General features: G+C 15.8%; 2 protein-coding genes and 1 non-coding gene across 3 annotated transcripts; 2 read left to right on the top strand and 1 right to left on the bottom strand.

Annotated features, from left to right (window-relative positions):
- The first annotated feature begins 945 nt into the window (after nt 1-945).
- On the top strand, nt 946-1027 carry PGAL8A_00248600. The gene has a single exon. It is a non-coding gene; the product is annotated as a tRNA-Ser (tRNA).
- Nucleotides 1028-3229: 2202 nt separating this feature from the next.
- On the bottom strand, nt 3230-5911 carry PGAL8A_00248500 (hypothetical protein; the record flags this gene model as incomplete). The annotated part of the gene is made up of 1 exon (XM_028671226.1): nt 3230-5911. One exon carries the CDS (start codon nt 5909-5911, stop codon nt 3230-3232), a length of 2682 nt encoding a protein of 893 aa, XP_028527899.1.
- An 8164-nt stretch (nt 5912-14075) lies between these two features.
- Nucleotides 14076-20324, top strand: PGAL8A_00248400 (conserved Plasmodium protein, unknown function; the record flags this gene model as incomplete). Its single annotated transcript, XM_028671225.1, has 1 exon — nt 14076-20324. One exon carries the CDS (start codon nt 14076-14078, stop codon nt 20322-20324), a length of 6249 nt encoding a protein of 2082 aa, XP_028527898.1.
- Between the last annotated feature and the right edge of the window lie 1036 nt (nt 20325-21360).

Below are 21360 nucleotides of genomic sequence, written 5' to 3'. Positions count from 1 at the left end.
TTTTTAATATTTATTCATATATATATATATATATATATATATACATAATATTATTTAAAAAAATGTGAAATAACGTAAAAAATTTTCAACATACTTATTTCTACATGCTTTTATTCATGTAAATTATAATTTTATGAAATGAATAAACTATTAGAGATAAAACTTATTTATAAGTGTTTTTTATTTTAAAAATACATTTTTTAAAAGTACATTTTTTAAAAGTACATTTTTATTCATTTAATATAAAAATAAGATAAACTTTTTAAAAAAAAATTTTGAAAAAAAGTTTTATTTGTAAATTATTTAAGTGTAATTACCCTATTATCATGTTAATATATATGTATGATAGCTTTTTTTTTTATTTTTTCATATTTATTCGTGGAAATATTTTTAAAAGAAAAAATTTTGCTAATCTACAAATTTTATTAATAATAAGATTCTTTAATTTTATTCATACTACATTTCTATTTTATAATACTATAAGAAATATTATGAGAAATAAATAAAAAAAGAAAAGAAAATATTGTATACTTATTAATAAAGAAAAAAAAATGAAACATATTAAGAATTTCTATTCAAAATAAAAAATATTTCCATACAAAGTACTTATTATCAGATAACATTTTAAATGTAATTTCTTTTTCAAAAATTATTTTCATAACTATATATTTTAATTATCTTTTATTCAAAAATATAAAATACAATTCAACTTTTATTATTTTTTATTAAATAATTTTAACTTTTAAAAATTTTTGAGAAATATTATTATTATACATATTGGAACTATTAAATTTTTAAGTATATTCTCAAATTATGTGAAAAAAAGTTTTAAATAAAAAATTCTAATAATCACATATATATATAATATATGGTTGTTAGACTTAAATTTATATAAATTTATTTTTTATTTTTTTTTTATATTCTTTTGATCTAATAATCAATTATGACAGTTTGTCCGAGTGGTTAAGGAGGTTGACTCGAAATCAACTGGGTTCTACCCGCACAGGTTCAAATCCTGTAACTGTCGTTTGGAAAAAATTTAAGGATTATTTTATAAATAACTATAATTTAATTATTAATTTAAATTACTATTTTGTTGTATTATCGGAAATACTTTTTATAAATAGAAATAATAAAGAAAAAATAATTACTTTAGCATATTCTTGCATGCATTTTGTTAATAAAATATATATATATTTTCTTTGCTTTTATTTTTAAATAATTTGAAAAAATTAAATAATTTCTACTTACAATATTTTTTTAATTGAGTATATAATAACTTTATTTGTTTAAGCAACCCTTTGATAAGAAGAAATGTTAAATGCTTATTTAATTTTAATTCAATTATTATAAGAAATGTATAGAATACATTTAAATACTATACAAAATAATAAAATATTACCTTAACCTAATTACACATCTACTAATTTTTTTAAAATTACAAATTATCTTTTTATTATAAAAAAAGAAAATTTTGAATTCTTTTATATTCATAATAATTACATTCATTTTTATTATACTTTATTCAAATATATCAATCATATAAATTATAGTGAAATAGTAATTTAATTTTTTTTTTCTTTATAGATATACAAGAAGTAATATTATATCTTGCAGTAAAACTATATGCCTCCATCAAAACAAGACTAGCGTATTATGATTAATATATAAAGCATATTTAAATAAAAAAAATAAAACATAAATAACATATATAAAAAAAAAAGAAAATTAATAAAGATAAGAAATAAAACAGAATAAGTATATTATATATCAATCTACATAAAAAGAAAACCTTTTTAAAAGGTTATGAAAAAGATAAAAATAAAAATATAAAATATCACTTCAAACTTCTACTTTAAAATGCTATTCAAAAAAATAAAAACTTTTATTAATATATAAATATAAGTTTTTTGAGAAACTTAAAGATGTTTCTAAATTAAAAATTATACTAATATTAACTAAAAATGAACATTCAAAGAAAACCATATAATAAATTAAATAAATGAAGATGCTTTTAACACAATATATATAATAAATATAAAACATCATATTCATAAAAAAATTAAAGTCATTAGTTTGTATACATAAAATAATGATGCATTTAGTTATAAATGTTCAATAAAATATCTAAATTATTTTTTAAAGTTTTTAATTTAAAAAATAATTTTTATTATCTAACTGATAAAATATTCTTGTAGATGTTAATACATTATCATTCGTTTAACTACATATTTTATTAGTTTTTATGATAAAAAAAATTTTAAAAGTTTTATATAGACTTTTTTAAAAAATATATTATATATATATATATATATACATATAATAATACAATTACAAATATTTCAGTTTTTTTTTTCATACTTTTAAAATTTTATATATGCCAAATATTATAAAACAGCTAATTCTTAATTTATTATTTAGATATTTTGAAAATAAAAAAGAATAATGAAAATATATATAAAAAATAATTAAAAGGAAAAAAAAAATAAAAATAATACACAGATAAAAATTATAAGTATTAAATAAATTAAAAACAATAATAAATTTTAAAATTAATTTAAAGCAGGTTAAAAATATCAAATTTTTAAAAACAACATATAATGAAATTAAAAAATAACAAAATAACTAAAAAATACAAAAATATAAAATACTAAACATAACTAAAAAAAAAAAAAAAAAATTGCACTTTAATAATTTCATTTATTTTATATTTCTTTTAACTTTATTTAATTCCTTTTTTGTCTTATTTTTAAATTATATTCAATATTTTTTTTTTCGGGTATATATATAATATGAACATCTGACATCTAAATATTTCATGTATAGATATTTATAAATATTTTTTATTAATTTAGTATGGAAGAGTGATTTTTATTTTATTTTTATATAATGTAAATAATATTCTTTTTCTAATTTTTTTTTTGACTTTATTTACTATTAGTTTACCATTATTATTTTTTTAATAAAAGTTAGTATGTTTCGTTTATTTTTTTAAATTTTATTGTTCTATTATATTTTCTTTATTCAATCATTATATTACATTTCAAATTATGTTATCCTCTTGGAAAGTATTGTCTTTTTTTTTTTTATAAAATAAATTAATTTCATTATTTTAACAAATGATTTTAACATTATTTGCTACCTCTGTTCATATATACAACTTTTTTGTTTTCACATTATACAGAATATTCATAAATTATTAAATCTCTATTTATGTTTTTTTTTTTTTTTAAATAAAATTACCAGAATATATGTTATCATACAATTCTTCTTCCTTTTTTGTGTTTTTATGTTTTCTTTTTCTTTTATTTTCATTAAATATATTTTGAGATAAGTAACCATCATTTGAATCTGGAAATGTTTTGCAATTAGTGGTATCAAATTTATGAAATTTAACAAGATTATAACTAGGTGTTTTTTTTGAAATATTATTTTTGTTATCAAAGCAAATTAATTTTGTTGATTCATTTTTTAGATTATTAATAACAAATAATTTTTTGGTTTCTATTATGATATTATTGTTAATAATTACTTGTATAGGTATATTTGATGATTCATGTTTTCTTTGTTTGTTATAATTTTCTAATTCAGTATCTAAAGTTTTAAGAGTGTTAGTTGATAGATTAATACCATATTTATTAAAAATTATTTTACTAATTAAATTATTTTCTTTTGTTATTTCAACATTGCGTTCAATTAATGAGCTACATACTTTAGAATATATATCTGATGTGTAAAGATAAATGCAGAAAAATGCACCAGGAACTGTAAAATCATAAGTAGGATGAGGATTATAAATACCTTCTTCAATAGCTTTCTTATATTTAAGCAAAACCTCATTTAATATTTTATCATTTACAGATATATTTATTTCATTTTCATTAATTATTTTTTGAAAATCATAATTTATTTCTGGTATATTTGTCCATTTATGATTTATGGTTTCACAAAGTTTCGAGAATTTACAAAGATAATAATTTATATTTCTAAAACAGTAACTTATTTGAGATGAGTAATTTCTAATAATTTTATCTGCTTCATAATCAAAATAAGTTGTAATTATAGAATATTTTTGTAATTTATTTACAAAATTACATAAAAGAGAATAAAACTTAAACAAAGTACAAAAAAATGGATGTTTTATATCATAGTAGGAAACGACTGTATTTTTATATATATATATATTTTTATATTTATCTATTATTTCATATATATCTAATAGTTCTATTTCTTCAAGCAATTTACATATATCTATTATAGTTTCCTTTAGATCTAATCTTAATATTTTAGGTATATTTTTTTTTTCGCAATTATTTTTTTTACAAAATTGTTCAATAATGTGTAATCTTGATAATTCATAAATAGGATTTTCATTTAGTCTTTCAAAAGCAGCTACTATTTTTTTACATGTGGAAAAACTATATTGAGGGAAAAGATATTTAATTTTTTTTCCATGATAATAATAACTAGAAAATCGTTCAGATATCTGAACATCTTCTGTATAACTATCTTTTAATTTATGCATAATGGTTTTTGTATATTTTATAAGATGCATTATAGCATTGCATTCTTTGTAACATATATTATCAATATATTTATTATTAAGTATTCTTTTAGAGATTTTAAAATTCGTTACATTTTCTTCTTCAAAACAAATTGCATTATCCTCTAGTTTACTATCACCCTTATGGGATACATAACATTTTTCATGTTTTAATTTATTGAAGCATTCATCTTTAACGTCTTCAAAGCTTTCATAAGTACTTTTTTGAATATAATTTCCATATTCTATATTATTTTTCTCTAAAGATAATTTTTTTTCAAATACATTTATATTATTCCTCGTTATATTTTTATTAGAACCCATCTCTTCATACCATGTATAATGTATATTACAATCTTGTTCGATATTGCATATATTAAAATCGTGTGTTAAATCCATCTGATTTTGAAATATGATAGAATTTTTCTTTATATTGTTATTACCAAAATTACAATCAATTTTATTTGTTTTATTAATATTCTGATCTGAAACATTCGTCAATGTTTTCTTCTCTATTTCAGTTGTAATTCTTTGTATTGTCTCTTCATTATTTAATAAAGAAATATCGTTATTATCAATTACTGATTTAGAATCAACATAAGAAATTGAATTTTCAGAAAGGACACTTAAACTAGAAGATATTTCTATATTATCAATTCCTTTTTTACGTACAGCATAAAGTACTGAATCTTCAGTAGTGTTGCTTGAATTATATGATGAATCATTTATATCTTTCATAATTAAAGTAGGATCATCTGGCTCTATATTTTGATTTTCATTAATATTTTTTAAATTTAATGTGGAATATATTACTTTAAAAAAAGTTTCATTATTAATTTCTTTGTCAGAAATGTTTTGAAAATTTTCAAAATTCTTAAGGAATAAATTTTCAACATACGAAATATCATCAATTATGTTTTTTGTTTTGGTTTCATTTAATCCAATACAATACGTATAATATTTTAAAAGAAAACTTACATCTGATATATGCTTAATAATTCTTTTAGATATTGATACTTCGTTTTTCAATTTTTTAAAAAATAATGCGGATTCAGGAGATATAAAAAAATGTAATTCAGAACAATGTAAAGTATTATCAATTAAATCATTATTCATTCTAATTACTTTTTTTATATAAGTTTTTGCGTCTTGATTACTTGTTAGTAGGTTAAATATATAGCAAATATTATCATCAAGAATCTTAATAAACGTAGCTGTGTATACAGGATTATCCTGCTTAGCTATTTCATTTCTCTCTTTTATATATAGTTTTAGAAGTTTTATAATTTTTCCTAATAATTTATTTACTCTAGTAAAATTATTATCCTTTTTCTTTTTCATAAATATTATTTCACTATCATTTGACATTTTTTTTTTAATGGTAATAAAAAGTGAATTATTCGAATATACAAAAAAATTATTTTGTTAAAAAAATGAAATAATAATATGTATATACAAACAAAAGTTATGACTTAATATAATAAATTTATCTTTTTATTATATAAAGTTTTAAGTGAAATGTAAAATTTTATAAAAAAATTTTAGTATATATAAATAATATTATCATACTATATAAAAGTCGGATTATATTTTAATATATTTTCTATATATATTTAATAAAATTTATAAAGAATTAATATTTTTTTATTTTTAGGTTATACATTATTTTATCGTATAATAGAACCTTTAACCATCTATCACAATTTACATGTAAGTTCTAAAAAAAAGAAATATCATAATATTACAGACATTAATTTTATATATTTAACAAAATAAATTTTTTCTTAGAGATATTATATATTTCGTTAAAAAAAAAAAAAAAAAAAAAAGCAAAGTAAAATAAAATAATTAAATAAAAATTAATTAAATTTATTTACATAATTTTTCGACTACTTCTGCAATCACCAAAATATATTTTAAGAATACATAAGATTCATATATTTTTATTTTTAATAATATACGAACGCATGTAATAGTATACATATAAATAATATAATAAATAAATAATTTTACTTTCTATATATGCATATATATATATATATATATATATATATATATATATATATAAAGATTTTTTTTCTTAGTAATAATAAGTATCAATATATAAAATATTCTATTCATTTATAAAATTGTTCTTGTTTCAATATAGTAAAAATGTTAAATTGTGTTAGAATATCCACTTTTATTTAAAAAAAGAAAAAGATATAATTCATTGGTTATTTCTTTAAATACATTTAATTTTAATATTACAATGAATTTATGAAATTTTGATTTTTTTTTTTTTTTTTAAATTCATGTTATCTAAATTGATATAAGCACAAAACTGTAAAGAAATTAAAAAAAAAAACATTTGAATACATATTTTGTGTATATTCATGAAATTTTATAATAATTAAATAATTTTATTTGATATTTATTTTTAATATATATTTAATTAAATAAAATTACATTTTAAAGATATTATTCTTAAAAAATATTATATGAAAATATGGAAAATTCTAATTACAATTCTATTTTATATTTATTTTTTTTTTTTTTTTTTTATAATTCTTCAAAAGTATTGGAATCTTATATGTTTTCAGAAAAAAACAATGCATACTAAGAGTTATTGTTTGTTAATTTTTTTACAAAAAAAAAAAAAAATTATAATGCAATGAAGAATACACAATTATATATATACATATATATATATCTATGTATTTTTTATCATTGTTTACCATTTTTAGAAAAAAAAAATATTTAACTTCTTTATACATTATTATATTTATAAGAAATATACAAACGTACTAAATTATATATAAACTATTAATTAATAATTTAATATATTTTTTTTTATATTTATTTTGCTTATCACTTTAAAAAAATCCCTAAATATATTTTTATTTTTGCTTACAACCAGATTTAATTATTAAAAAAATTTTGGTTTAATTATATATCTCTTTATCTATAACTAATCACAAGTGTAAACATCAATGAATAATTTATGAATTAATTTTTTCCCAATATTTTAAGTATATTTAAATTTTTTTTTTCTTATTATATAAATTGTGTTAGGTCGTTTCACTTATATTTTATACTTTTCACTTTTTTAGAATATCATTATATACTTACTTATATTAATAAATAAATAATTATTTAATTAAACTTTATATTAAATATTTTTAAATTTTATTTAATTTTCTTTTATAATTATGTTATATTCACATTTCCTTTTAATAAAATATGTTAAAAAAATAAAACATACTTTTAATGTGAACTATTTATATTCTATATAATTTCATTAAATTTTATTATATATCCTTAAATATTATGAGATATAATTATTTTTGCTATTTTATTTATTATGTATTTATTTGTTCTTCAATTCATCATTTAAAAAAAGCTTGTATTTTTCTTATGTATTTTTTTTTATAAGGATCTTGTTTTAATGCTTAAATTTTTTACGTCCTCTTTAAATAATATTTAACATAATTCATCTTTTTTTCATAAAAAAAAAACTTATTAATTTTAAATATATAAATATATTTAAAGGAAAAGTACATTCCTTGTATAATTGAAAAAAAAAATAATTTTTTTTATATAGGTATTTTTTAATGAATTAGAAAAAATCATAAGATAGTTCAAGAATAATTGATTTATGATTAACTACAAAAAATATAAGATATATTTTTATTAAATAATTTAATTTTTATATTAGTTTATAGAGATTTTTTTTGATTTTCATAAGTTTTACTTTAATTGACTACATGATTATGTTAAATAAGTATATCTAATGGACGTATATTATATAGATCTCTGCTTATTATCAAAAAGAATAAATAAGAATTTAAAATTTTGTGTTAATAAATAATTCACATATTCTTCCATATTCTATTAATTTATCTTTTTAGTCTAATGAAATATATATTTTTAATTTTACTTCTTCAATAATATATTCTAATACTATAAGCACATTTATAATGTAACTATTTAACAACTATAATAATTTTCATGTATATATATATATATATATATTTTAGTATTTAATGTACTTTTTATTTAAAGTAATCATTTTTTTTTATTTTTAAAATTTACATCTATTTATGTTAAAAATATGTAAAATTATTTATACTTATCTTGATTCTTTGGGATTTCCAAAATTAAATATGATACTTGTTAATTGTATCCTATACAAAATAATATTTCATTTTATGAAAAATATTTAACTTAATATAATAATATTTGAATTAGAAAGAAATAAAATTATAAATTTAAATAAACATATTTTTTTTTATAGGAGTCTTTTTTAATATTTATTAAAGATTAAAAAATTATATTAAATTATTTAATTTTGTATTATATAAAATATTTTCAAAGGATAACATTAATAATTTTAAAAGTATTAATTCTTAATTTAAAATAGTAAAATATATATATATATATTGACGAGATATTAAATACAAAGAATTATGGCTAATATTACTAAAGTATTTTTGTATAAAATTTTAGTGATAATAAAATTTTTATGTAATTCTGATATATATATATATAGGATGTATTAAAATTTTTTATAATCAATATTTTTGATTAAGTACCAATATATTTTTAAAATGAAATATATTTTTTTTATTTTCAAAATTACTCTAATTATTTTTTAATTTTAAGGTTAAAAATGGATAAAGTACATTTTATTTTATTTTATTAAGATAAAATTAAATATAAAATAAATTTAATTTGTATTTTAAATAATAAGAATAATCTAAATATCTATGGTATTTTATTAATTTTTAAGTGATACTCATTGAAAAAAAAGTAAAGAAGACTAAATTACAAATTATTTAAAAAAAATATAACCCAATATAATACAAAGCAATTTAAACTCAACACATTATATATATATATATATATCTAATATATTTCAATTGTTTATATTTTCTTTTTTAAAAGAATTCTTTTATCTTTTTGTGTATTGCTAAATTAAATAAATTTTTTCATTACAAAATTGACTTATATATTGAAAAAAATGAATTATATAAAAATTACGAAAAAAAATATTTTCAACTTTATAAATAAAAAAAATAAACAAGCAATAAAAAGTGTATGCAAAAAAGAATGAAACTAAATACTTTTATAACAAAAAAAATACATAAAATGAACATTCAATAATAATATATTTTTCTAACATAAAAACTATATCAATTAAATTTATCATAATATATAAAAATCCTTTTTACTTATTTATAATTTTGAAAAACATATTATCGTTTTTCTATATTTTTTTTATAGCCATATTAATACTTTATACATAACAACAATTAAAACACTAATTAAAAAGGATAATTATTACGTTATAATTTTTTTCATTAGTATCTCATAATTAACGAAAATTGTTTTATATAAAGCTTTGAATTCTAATTGTATTTTTTTGCATAATAATTTTTAATTAAAATTATTTCTACATTTTTATTTTGATTACATATATTCATAATGAACTATGCATTAGTAAAAATATGTTTAAATATTTTGGTATAACAGAAATAGAATGTCATATGCTGAATACTACTACAAGCATATATTATTTCATTTTCAAATTTGTTATTTTATCTATTTTTGAAGTTAAAAATAAAATGTTTAATTCCTATTATTTAATATATATATTGTTAAACATAATATGAAATAGTTTTATTTAAATAAAATAAACTTAGATATTATTTGTAATAATATATTAAAAGATGAAAAATTGATATTAAAAAATAATAATCTAAAATTATTTCATTTAATTTATTACTCAATATATTTTTATGGAAATACTTTATAGATAAATGAAATGAATATATTTTTTCTTTTTTCTTACAAATAAATTAGACATAAATTTAAAATAAGGTAAAAAGTTACATAAAAAGATTCTAGAAAAAATATTTTAAATATAATCTTTCTAATGTTTATTAGATTACTCACCTATACTAATATAGTATATAAAATATAATTTTTTTAATTAAGTAGTAAAACACTGAAGAACTCTTTTTTAGTTAATAATAATCCAACTACCTCTCAAAAATTTTTTTCTTATTCATTACTAATATATATACTTATTTTAACCTTTAGTAAAAATTTTTCCCTTTTAATTTATTATAATTATTTTAATAAATATGAAAAAAATATCTAAATATATTGTATCACATAAATGAATCATAGTTAATGTTTTTTTGTTATATTTCATTATAAATGTGTATAATAAAATATATGTTAATATCATAAACATAATTTCTTATGAAAAAACACTTTTATTTTTGTACAAATTTAAAAAAAAAAAAAAATAGTACTTAATATTTGAAGAAAAATAAATAAAAAAAAATTTAGAGATTCTAGTATAGAATTTTCCATTTCAATATTGCAATAGATCTGATTATTTATTTATTTATTTATTTATTTTTTTTTTTCCTTTTTTCAGAATGCTAAAATTATAAACTCATACTTTCAGTTTAGTAAAAAATAAAGATTATATAGAATTTTGCTCATATATGTTATGTTTTAAGATATCTATGAATCTTTCACAATTACACACTTGCTAACTTATATATTTATTTGTTATTTTATTAATATAACTAGCTTTTGAATACAAGTTTTAATTAAATATATGTACATACGAGAGAAAAAAAATATTAATATATGCACAAAATTTTGTAAATTTTATTATTCTCTATAGAAGTATAAGTTATACGTACTTATATATATGTTTATGGATTTTTACAAAATTAGATACTACTTATAAACCAAAAGTCTTTATATAATAATATTATTTTAATTAAATATTCATCCATAAGTATGCATATATATATATATATATTAATTTTTCTTTTTACAACATAAATATATATGAAAACATAAATGTAAATGAGTATTTTTTTTTTTTCACAAAGTGTAAACTTGCCCTACGAGTCACATAAAAAGTACATGAAAATAAAAAATGCGCACATACATCTTTTAGTTATATACATTTCAATATTATAAATCTAATTAGTATATCCATGTATTTTATTTTATTTTTTTTTTTTTTTTTCAATAAATCAATTTAATTCATAACTAATTGACTATATAATGTTTATTAATGTATTAAAAAAACGTATTCCATTAAGCATTTTACGTAGACATATATAAAAATAAAAAATGAATTAATATGTAATCATTTAAATAATTTTACAATAAAAATTTTAATATATTTATTATACATTAATTACAATATAATAATATGAATAAAAAATAAATAATTATATTATTTATTAACATGTCATCTAAGCAATTAAATAAGAATTACGGAATTTTTTTTTAAGGAAATAAAAAAAAAAATTTGTTTACATTAAATTCTGAAGAAGTCATTAAAAAAAAAAAAATATTAAATTAAGAAATACACAAATGAGGATTTTTTAAAATTTTTTATGCTATTATTATCTTTTTTTTTTAGCTAAAAAAATTAATTATTGAATATATGCATACTAATTATTTTTGCTCATAAAAATATGCATGCTTTAATTTGCATACACTAAAAATGACATTAATTATACATAAATATTTTTATTTATTCTTTTATAATTAAATTCTTTCAATATAATAAATTAATTTGTTATATCTCTCATACAAATATATTTATATCAATATCTATGTATATCTATATACATTGAGTTGTATTATTTTTTATTTTTATTTATTTTATTTATACACATATATATATATATATATTTTTTTTTTATATATTTTATTTTCTATGTATATATTTTTTTAATTTATAAATAATAATGAAGATACATACTTTTTTATTAATTTTAAAATAAAACTATTTTATTTAATGTAGTTATAATAAATATATGATTTTTTAATGCGTTCCTTTTTTTTCTAGTACTGTTTAGTTATTTTATTTTTTTTTTCGTAAGAAATATATGCATTGATATATCTATAAATTAATTTTATTTCATATTTTAAAAAGATTTTGTTTTATAATTTTTTTTTTTCATCCATAAGTTATGAAAAGAACTATTTTTTTTTAAATAGACATTCATTTTAAGAAGAAAAAAGAAGCATATATATATTATATTTATGTTAAAACCTCATATTACATTATGATAAATGAGTAACAGAAAAAAAAAAATGTTTGCGTTGTAATTCAATTTTTACATACCTAATTATTTGTGTCAAACTATAGTTTTATTTTTAAATTCCTCACATTTCAATTTTTATTTTTATTATTTTATTTTATTTTTTTTTTTTTTTTTGAATTTTTAAATTTTCTTTTTTTTAATTATATAAAGAATTTTATTGTTCACATTTTAAGATTTTTACAATAATATCAACTTCTTTTTTATTTTAACCTATATAATTTTATACAAGGAAAATAAAATTAAAAAAAACAAAAAGAGAAAATACTAAAGAGTAATATAAATAGTTTATTTAGTTTTTATATATAAGTATGTTACCATTTTAATTAAAATGTATATAAGTTCATATACATATTGATCTTCATTTTTTTTTTTTTCTTTTAATCCTTTTTTCCTTTTTTTTTAATATATAAAATATAATATATTTTAACTTCTGTTGGAGATCAAAGAAGATTTTTTGTAGACACTTTAATATAACTAAGACATCAATTTATTCTTTATATTATAATTATTTTTAGTATTCTTATAATTATTATTACATTATTTATTATCTTTATTATTATAATTATTTTTTGTATTTTTATAATTACTATTATATTACATTATTATTCTGCTTTTATTATCATTTTTATTACAATTATTTTTATTATTATTATATATAAACTAAATATTATTTATATATAATAAAAATAAAAAAAAAAAAATTTAAAACAAAGCAAATAAAAAAAAAAAAAGAAAATTAAAAATATATTCATAATATAATTTGAAAACATATAGGTAAGGATTCATTAAATAGGCTTACCAATATATTTTTAAGATGAAGTGTATAAAATATTACAATTTTTTATTTTAAAATTCAAGAAGTTTGGGTTAAGTTAAATTCAGTAATTTGACGATAAAGTATATTATATATTAACAAATGTAATTCAAATGAAACCTGTACAAAATTATCCTATTCACATTGTTAATATGGTTGTTAAAATTTATTCATATAATTAAGACACACAAAATTATAATTTTTTATTTTATTTTTTTAAATAAAATAATTTTTGAAAAAGCAAAAAAAAAATTTACTAAAGGAAAAAAATATTTTAAATAAAAAATTAATTAAAATTATTGTATTTATTTTATTTCATTTTATATATCTCTTAATTTTATTTTATATTTATTTTTTTTTTCTACATTAATTTTTTTTATCATATATATATATCTTTTTTTTATTTCACTTTTCTATTTATTTGCATATTTATATATTTTTTTAAAAATCCATATTTAAATGAAAATTATGAAATATTATTTGTAGTTTATTAAAAAAAAAAAAGAAAAAAAATGTAAAAGGAAAAATAATGTGAGTAATCTAAAACTACATAAAAATGAAACAAAATATAAATTTTAATAATAATATGAATTTAAGTATTGGTAAAATAGATTTAAACAATATTTATGTGGATATTTTAAATATTCAAGAAACACTAGTAAATCACATTCAAACTATTGTTACTCATGTTTATAATTTAATAGAAAAAGCAATATATACAAATATAGAAAAAAGAGAATTATTAATAGATACATATGACGTTAATTTTGTGTATGGCACAAATAAGGTAAATAACAATAATATTACGAACAATCTAACATATTTTAAGAACACAGATGAAGAGGTAGAAAATAATAAAAGAAATGTATGTGTAAATGATTTATTTATAAAAAAGAAATTTGTTAAATATAATAAAAGTAACGAAAATTATAATTTGAAAAATGAAAAGGAATTAAATAGTAAAAATGATCTTGAATTCTCAAGAGAAAATTCACGACAAAATATAAATATTCATCATAAAATACATAATTACGAAGAAAAAAATATAACGAATAACCATAAAAACCATGATGATAGTAATATAGAAAAAATTATTTTAAATGATAATATCCATTATAAAAAAATAATTACTTCAGATGAAGATAATAATAACACTATTAAAAATATGTTAAATGTAATGGATGATAATGTAAAAAAAATTAACCTAAATAAAGATAATAGTGATATAAATAAAAAAAATATTCCTAGTGAAATGAATAGTAGCACAAAAGAAAATAATTTAAATGAAAATAATGATTATAAAAAAAAATACACTTTAAATGTAGACACTCATTTGAAGAATAAAAATATTGATAATATAATAAATGAAAATAAGTTAAAACTAAAAAAGCATATTACTTTATTAGAATTAATAAAATATGTTATTATGTATTCTAATAAATCAAATAATGAAAATATAGAAATAAAAAGTGATATTAATAAAAAAGAACATGTAAACTCAACAATTTTGGCAGAAAGTTATAATGATAAATTAAAAGGTAATATAGAAATTTTTAAATTTGATTTAAATAGTGATATATCAAATTATAATTTTTGTCACATTAACTTATCAAATATAAAAATTAAATATATAAATATAATTAGTTATTATATGGAATTATTGTCACCTTTTAATAAATTTTATGATGAAAAAAATAATGATAATAAAGAAGACGAGAAAAATTTGAAAATAATAAGAAGTAAATTAGACGAAATAATATTAAATTATGATTATATTGTTGACGAAATTCTAAAAAAGAATAATTTTAGTGAATTATCAGAAGAATATTTAAATAATTTAAAAAAAAAAATTATTCAAGGAAACTTTCCAGAAAATAATAAAAATAATAGTGATATTGAAAATAGATATTTAAATAATATATACATTCCCAGTATTAACAAAACTATAGAAGACAAAAAACCTAGAAAAATTAAAAATATTCCAAATAATTTTTTAAATAATGATAATAATAATAATAGCATTATAAGTAAGCATATTTTTTATAACACTTTCCCATATTTTTGTAAAAATATGAATGAAAAAATAAACAACAACTTTTTATATAAAATAAATATATTTAATAATCGCGATATAAATGGCATAAATTTTGATTATTTTAATAAAGGAAAAATAAAAACAGTGAATTCACTAAATAAAAAAAACTACTTTAATAAAACTGTAGAAAATACATTTATGCGAAAAGACCATGAGCATTCAAATTTCATTCAAAACCAAAATAATTTACTGGAATTACATAAAAATAATTTGAATTGTAAAAAATTGTATAACATAAATAAAATGAATTCATTTATTTTGAATTTGAGAGATATGAATAACTTCAGTGCAACTAAAGATAATTCGTGTAAAAATAAAAATAATGGGGATGAAAAATTAAAAGAAGATCAAGAGAAAATAAATTATGTTATTTGTGGTTACGATAATACGAAAGATATGAAAATCCTTAAATCTCAACAATTAGGTGATCTAAATTATAAGAATGATTTTATTCCAATTCACATAATTAATGATATGAATAAGGAATATATATGCAAATTAAATAATAATAATACAAGTAAAAGAACATTCAATGAAAATGAAAAGATATTACATTATGATTATGAATATCTAAAAAAATTTCAAACAGAAAACAAAATTGTAGATGATCATAAGGTTTCCTATTTGGAACGAAATAATATACATATGATTGGAGATTACAAAAATAGTAGGAAAATTAATAATGAAGTAACAAAAAACAGTGAAGTTAATAAACATAATTTATTTTCAGTTAAGGAATTAAAATATTCCAGAAAAAATAATAATAATTGTGATTTTTTGTTTTGTAAAGAATCTAATATAAAAAATGATAAAAATAAATTAAAATATAATGAAGAAAAAAAAGAAAATATAAGCTTACGTGAAAATATAATAAATAATATAGATGAGAAAATAAATATTAACAACAAAGAGTGTTGCATAAATCAAAATCTTACAAATGGTAAAGAAGATAAAATTTATGAGTATATGTATCATATAAAGGATGAAAGTCATAAAATTGATGATAATATTGACAGAAAAAAAGAAATTAATTCGAATAGTGTTTCTACTGAGGAAATCAATAACTCAAACAGGAATAATTTTAAAGGTCATTTAAGTTTAAAAAAAAAATATAATTTTGAAGATGTTGAAAATTATAAAAATTTATATGTATGTAGTAATAATATAAATCATCTAAGTAGTTATAACAATGATATAATTCAAGTTTATAATATGAATATATCAAATGACATTTCAAATAAAAAAAATAATAATGAAATAAAAAATGATAATAAAATACATAATACAAATATTAAAAACATGGGCATTGCTTTATTAAATCAAATAGAGAATAACTCATTATTGAAATCAAAAGGTGACTATAAAAATAATAGAAACTTTGGTTATATGCAACTCTCCCATAATAGGAATTATGATTGTACAAGTAACAGTAATAATTATAGCTACATGTCCGATAGCAATAGCAATAATAATACCATTAATGATTATGATGATAATAGCAACAATAATATAAGTAATAATAACAATAATAATAATGATAATAATAATAATAATAATAATAATAATAATAATAATAATAATAATAATAATAATAATAATAATAATAATAGTAATAATAATAATAATAATAATAACAGTAATAATGACAATAATAATAATAATAGTAATAATAACAATAACAATAATAATAATAATAATGATAATAATAATAATAATAATAGCAGTAATAATAATAATAATAATAATAATAGAAGTAATAATAATAATAATAGCAGTAATAATAATGATAATAATAATAATAATAATAATAATAATAATAATAATAATAATAGTAATAATAACAATAATAATAGTAATAATAACAATAATAATAATAATCATAATAATAATAATAATGATAATAATAATAATAATGATAATAATAATAATAATGATAATAATAATAATAATAGCAGTAATAATAATAATAATAGCAGTAATAATAATAATAATAGCAATAATAATAATGATAATAATAATAATAATAATAATAATAGCAATAATAATAATGATAATAATAATAATAATAATGATAATAATAATAATAATGATAATAATAATAATAATAATAATAATGATAATAATAATAATAATGATAATAATAATAATAATGATAATAATAATAATGATGATAATAATAATGATGATAATAATAATGATGATAATAATAATGATGATAATAATAACAATAAAGATAGTAATAATGATAATAGAAGCAATAGTAACAGTAACAGTAACAATAGAAATGACAATAATGAAGATGATAACAGTAACAGTAGTAATATTAACGCTAATAATCATGATGAAAAAATGGATAACGATAAGAAAAGTGATGATGTTGAGATTAATAGTAGTAGTTTTAAAAATAACATTGTTAACCCCATGAGTAACAAATCCAATTCAGAAAAAAATAATTTGTATGAGTCTTATAGAAATTTAATAGAAAATCATAATGAAAATAAAATGACAATAAATGAAGAGAAAGTAAAAACTATTTTAGAAGATACCGATTTAATAGAAAAAAATAAAAATACTATTAAAGGATACACAAATGTAAATGAATATAATGACTTCAATGAAAATTCAATAAATAATAATATAAGTAATTTATATAGTTTTTATAGTAATTTAAATAAGAAATCAACTAATACAAACACAGATATATTGAATAACGGAAAGTGTGGGAAAATAATACCAAATAATTCATTGGAAGAATTTGACAGTATAAATAAAGACATGAATGATTTAAACATAAATAATAATTTAAAAAATTATAATAATGATATAATGAATAATGAAATGTACTCATCGTATTTTGATATTTATAATAATTTTAACGAAAAAAATGGGATAAATAATAATTTGATTGATTTTGATAAAAATAATATAGAATATGACTTGATGAACTTTGCTAATAATACGTATGTGGATATTCATAAAATTCTTCAAAATAATGATATATTAAAAAGTGAATATACAAATATAGAAGAATCATTTAAACTATTTCCTAATTTTATACATAATAAAAAAGTAAAATTAAAAAATCCTAATGAAGATATTCCTCAAATGTATAATAATTATAAAAATGTGTTAAATTCAGAAAGAGTTCTAAGGAATGAAGAAGATATAAATCAATTAAATGAAAATTTTTGTCATAATAACAATGTTCATAATAATATGGCACCTAATGCTTTAAATAATAATATGATTAATAATGGTTTTGATAATAATATAGATAAAATTATAGATATAATGAATACAAATAATGGTATTAATGAAAATAATATGAATAATTTTTCAATAAATGAAGAAAGTTATAACAATGAAAAAAATGAAATAAATTTTCCTTATAATATTAATAATTTTGAAACAAATGCATATAAAAAGTCAAAAGATAAAAAAAGAAAAATTAGTTGCATTAATGACAGCAACGATATGTTTCCTGAAGGACCAAAAATAGGAAATATTTTAGAACATTCTAATACAAAAAAATATTATAAAAATAGTGAAGATAAAAAAAAAAAGTATCAAAAAATAGATATAAGAACACTAAATAAAAATGTTCAAAAAAATAAAGAAATATGTACTAATTGTTATATTCATTATGATAATTTTAAGTCAAGTTATATTTTAACATTTATAAATAGGAAACAAAAAAAACAAAGAAAAATATTTCCGGTAGAACCAAATGAAAAAGATGAAGCTTATATAATTCAAATTATGAAATATATAGAAAAATTAAAAGAGCAAGATAAAATATATGGAGTTACAAAAAATGAAGAAATTGAAGAATTAAAAATGAATAAAATAAATTTAAATAAAAATGATGATTTTTTTGATTTTAATAATATAGATAGTATTAATAACAAGATAAATTATACGAATAAAGATTATTTTTTAAATAATAAATCAATGGTTAATGAATGCATTGATAATAATTTGACAAAAAATAATGAAATGAGTACAAATCATGGTAATGTACTAAATAATAAAATAAATAATTTTATGAATCCTTTTAATGATCATTTGTATCTTTCTTCTAACAATATAAATTATATACATGAAAACATACCATCTATGAATAATATAAATAATTCAGATTGTTTAAAAAATATTAATCCTAATATTTCAAAGAATATGCATATTTATGATGATATAAATATACCTTCTAATATTGAGTTCATGAATTTTAATTTGCTAAATGATGCAAACAAATTTGAAGGTTTCAATTTAATTAACGCATTCACAAATAACACTCAAAACTTAAACATGTTCTATACAAATGAAAAAAAAAATAATTTAACTAAATCAGTTAATGTCAATTATTTAGATGAAGTTAATATAATAGACAATATTAATAATAATAATTATAATTCCTTTCCGTATAATTTATGTGAAAGTAGTTTAATTCATAACATGAAAAACATTATTTATCCTTATGAAAACGACATTAGTACAATGAAGCCACTAAAGAATAACAATATTAATGAAAATGATGAAATAAATTCAATTAATATGCTAAGTAATATTAATATTTCTAATTTTCATAATATGTCTACTAACAATGAAAGTGAAATAATGCAAAAGTATAATTCTATCATGAATGAATATGATAGGAATGTTTTAAACAATTCAAATTATAGTGAAAACAGTATAGAAAAAAATATTTCAGAAGATAATAATATGGAACATAATGAATAAAGAAAAAAAAATAAAATAAAATAAAATAAAATAGACATAAAAAAAAAATCTATAAAGGGAATCAAATAAAGAGAATGGACAAAGGATTCATATAAAATAATCTAAAATAAAGAAATATAATAAAATAGAAAATATAAATAAATATTAGACAACAAAATAAAGATGTTATAATAAAAACTAGATAGCTTGCTTTTTTACGGCACCCTTTTAAAAATTAAAAAAAAAAAAAAAAAAAAAAAAAAATTAAATTTTTAATATATTTAATAATTATTATATCTTTGTTTTAGTGAAATGTATTTCATCTTTATGATAAAAAAAAAAAACACACAAAATTATAATTTGAAAAAAAAAAAATTTTTAAATAGTAATATTATCTTCACTCATATATTAAACCAAAAAGAGTTTACGTATTTGATGATTTTAATGTTGCTATAATTGTATAATGAAAAAATATAAAAAAAAAAAAAAATTTTTATTTCAAAAATTAATTAAGCTTTATGAAATAAAAATAAGATTAAATAAATATGAATTAATAAAAATTCTCAAAAAAAAAAAATTTATAAAAGGATATTTTAAAATTATATATCCTACTTATAATAAAAATTTTTGAGGCAAAAAATTAAAATATGGAGGTAAAAAAAAAAAAAAAAAAAAATATTAAGTATTTTTATAACACCAAATATAATTGTTAAAAATACTGCAATATATTTTATTCTCAGAAGTTTTTAGAATATTAGTAAAAAGAATTTTTTATAAAATTTATAAAAAGAAAAATTTTCGGTTATATAAAGATAAAAAAAAATATATATTCCCATTGGTAATTAGCTTTATATTCCCCTAATTCGCTTGTATCTTTTAATTTTAATATTTTAAAATAATTTTATTTATATATTTATATAATTTTTATTTTAATTAGTTTGTCTAGAAGTTGTAAACATAAGATGATATCATGGATTAATTAAATGATTCTACAAATAATTCATAAAATATACAAAGAATTTATTAAATAAAAAAAAAAAAAAAAAAAAAAAAAAAA

The sequence above is a fragment of the Plasmodium gallinaceum genome (genome assembly GCF_900005855.1).
Source record: "Plasmodium gallinaceum strain 8A genome assembly, contig: PGAL8A_v1_76, whole genome shotgun sequence".
Classification (NCBI taxonomy): Eukaryota; Apicomplexa; class Aconoidasida; order Haemosporida; family Plasmodiidae; genus Plasmodium; species Plasmodium gallinaceum.
Note: the sequence above shows the minus strand (reverse complement) of the source record. Positions and strands in the feature narration are given on the sequence as shown.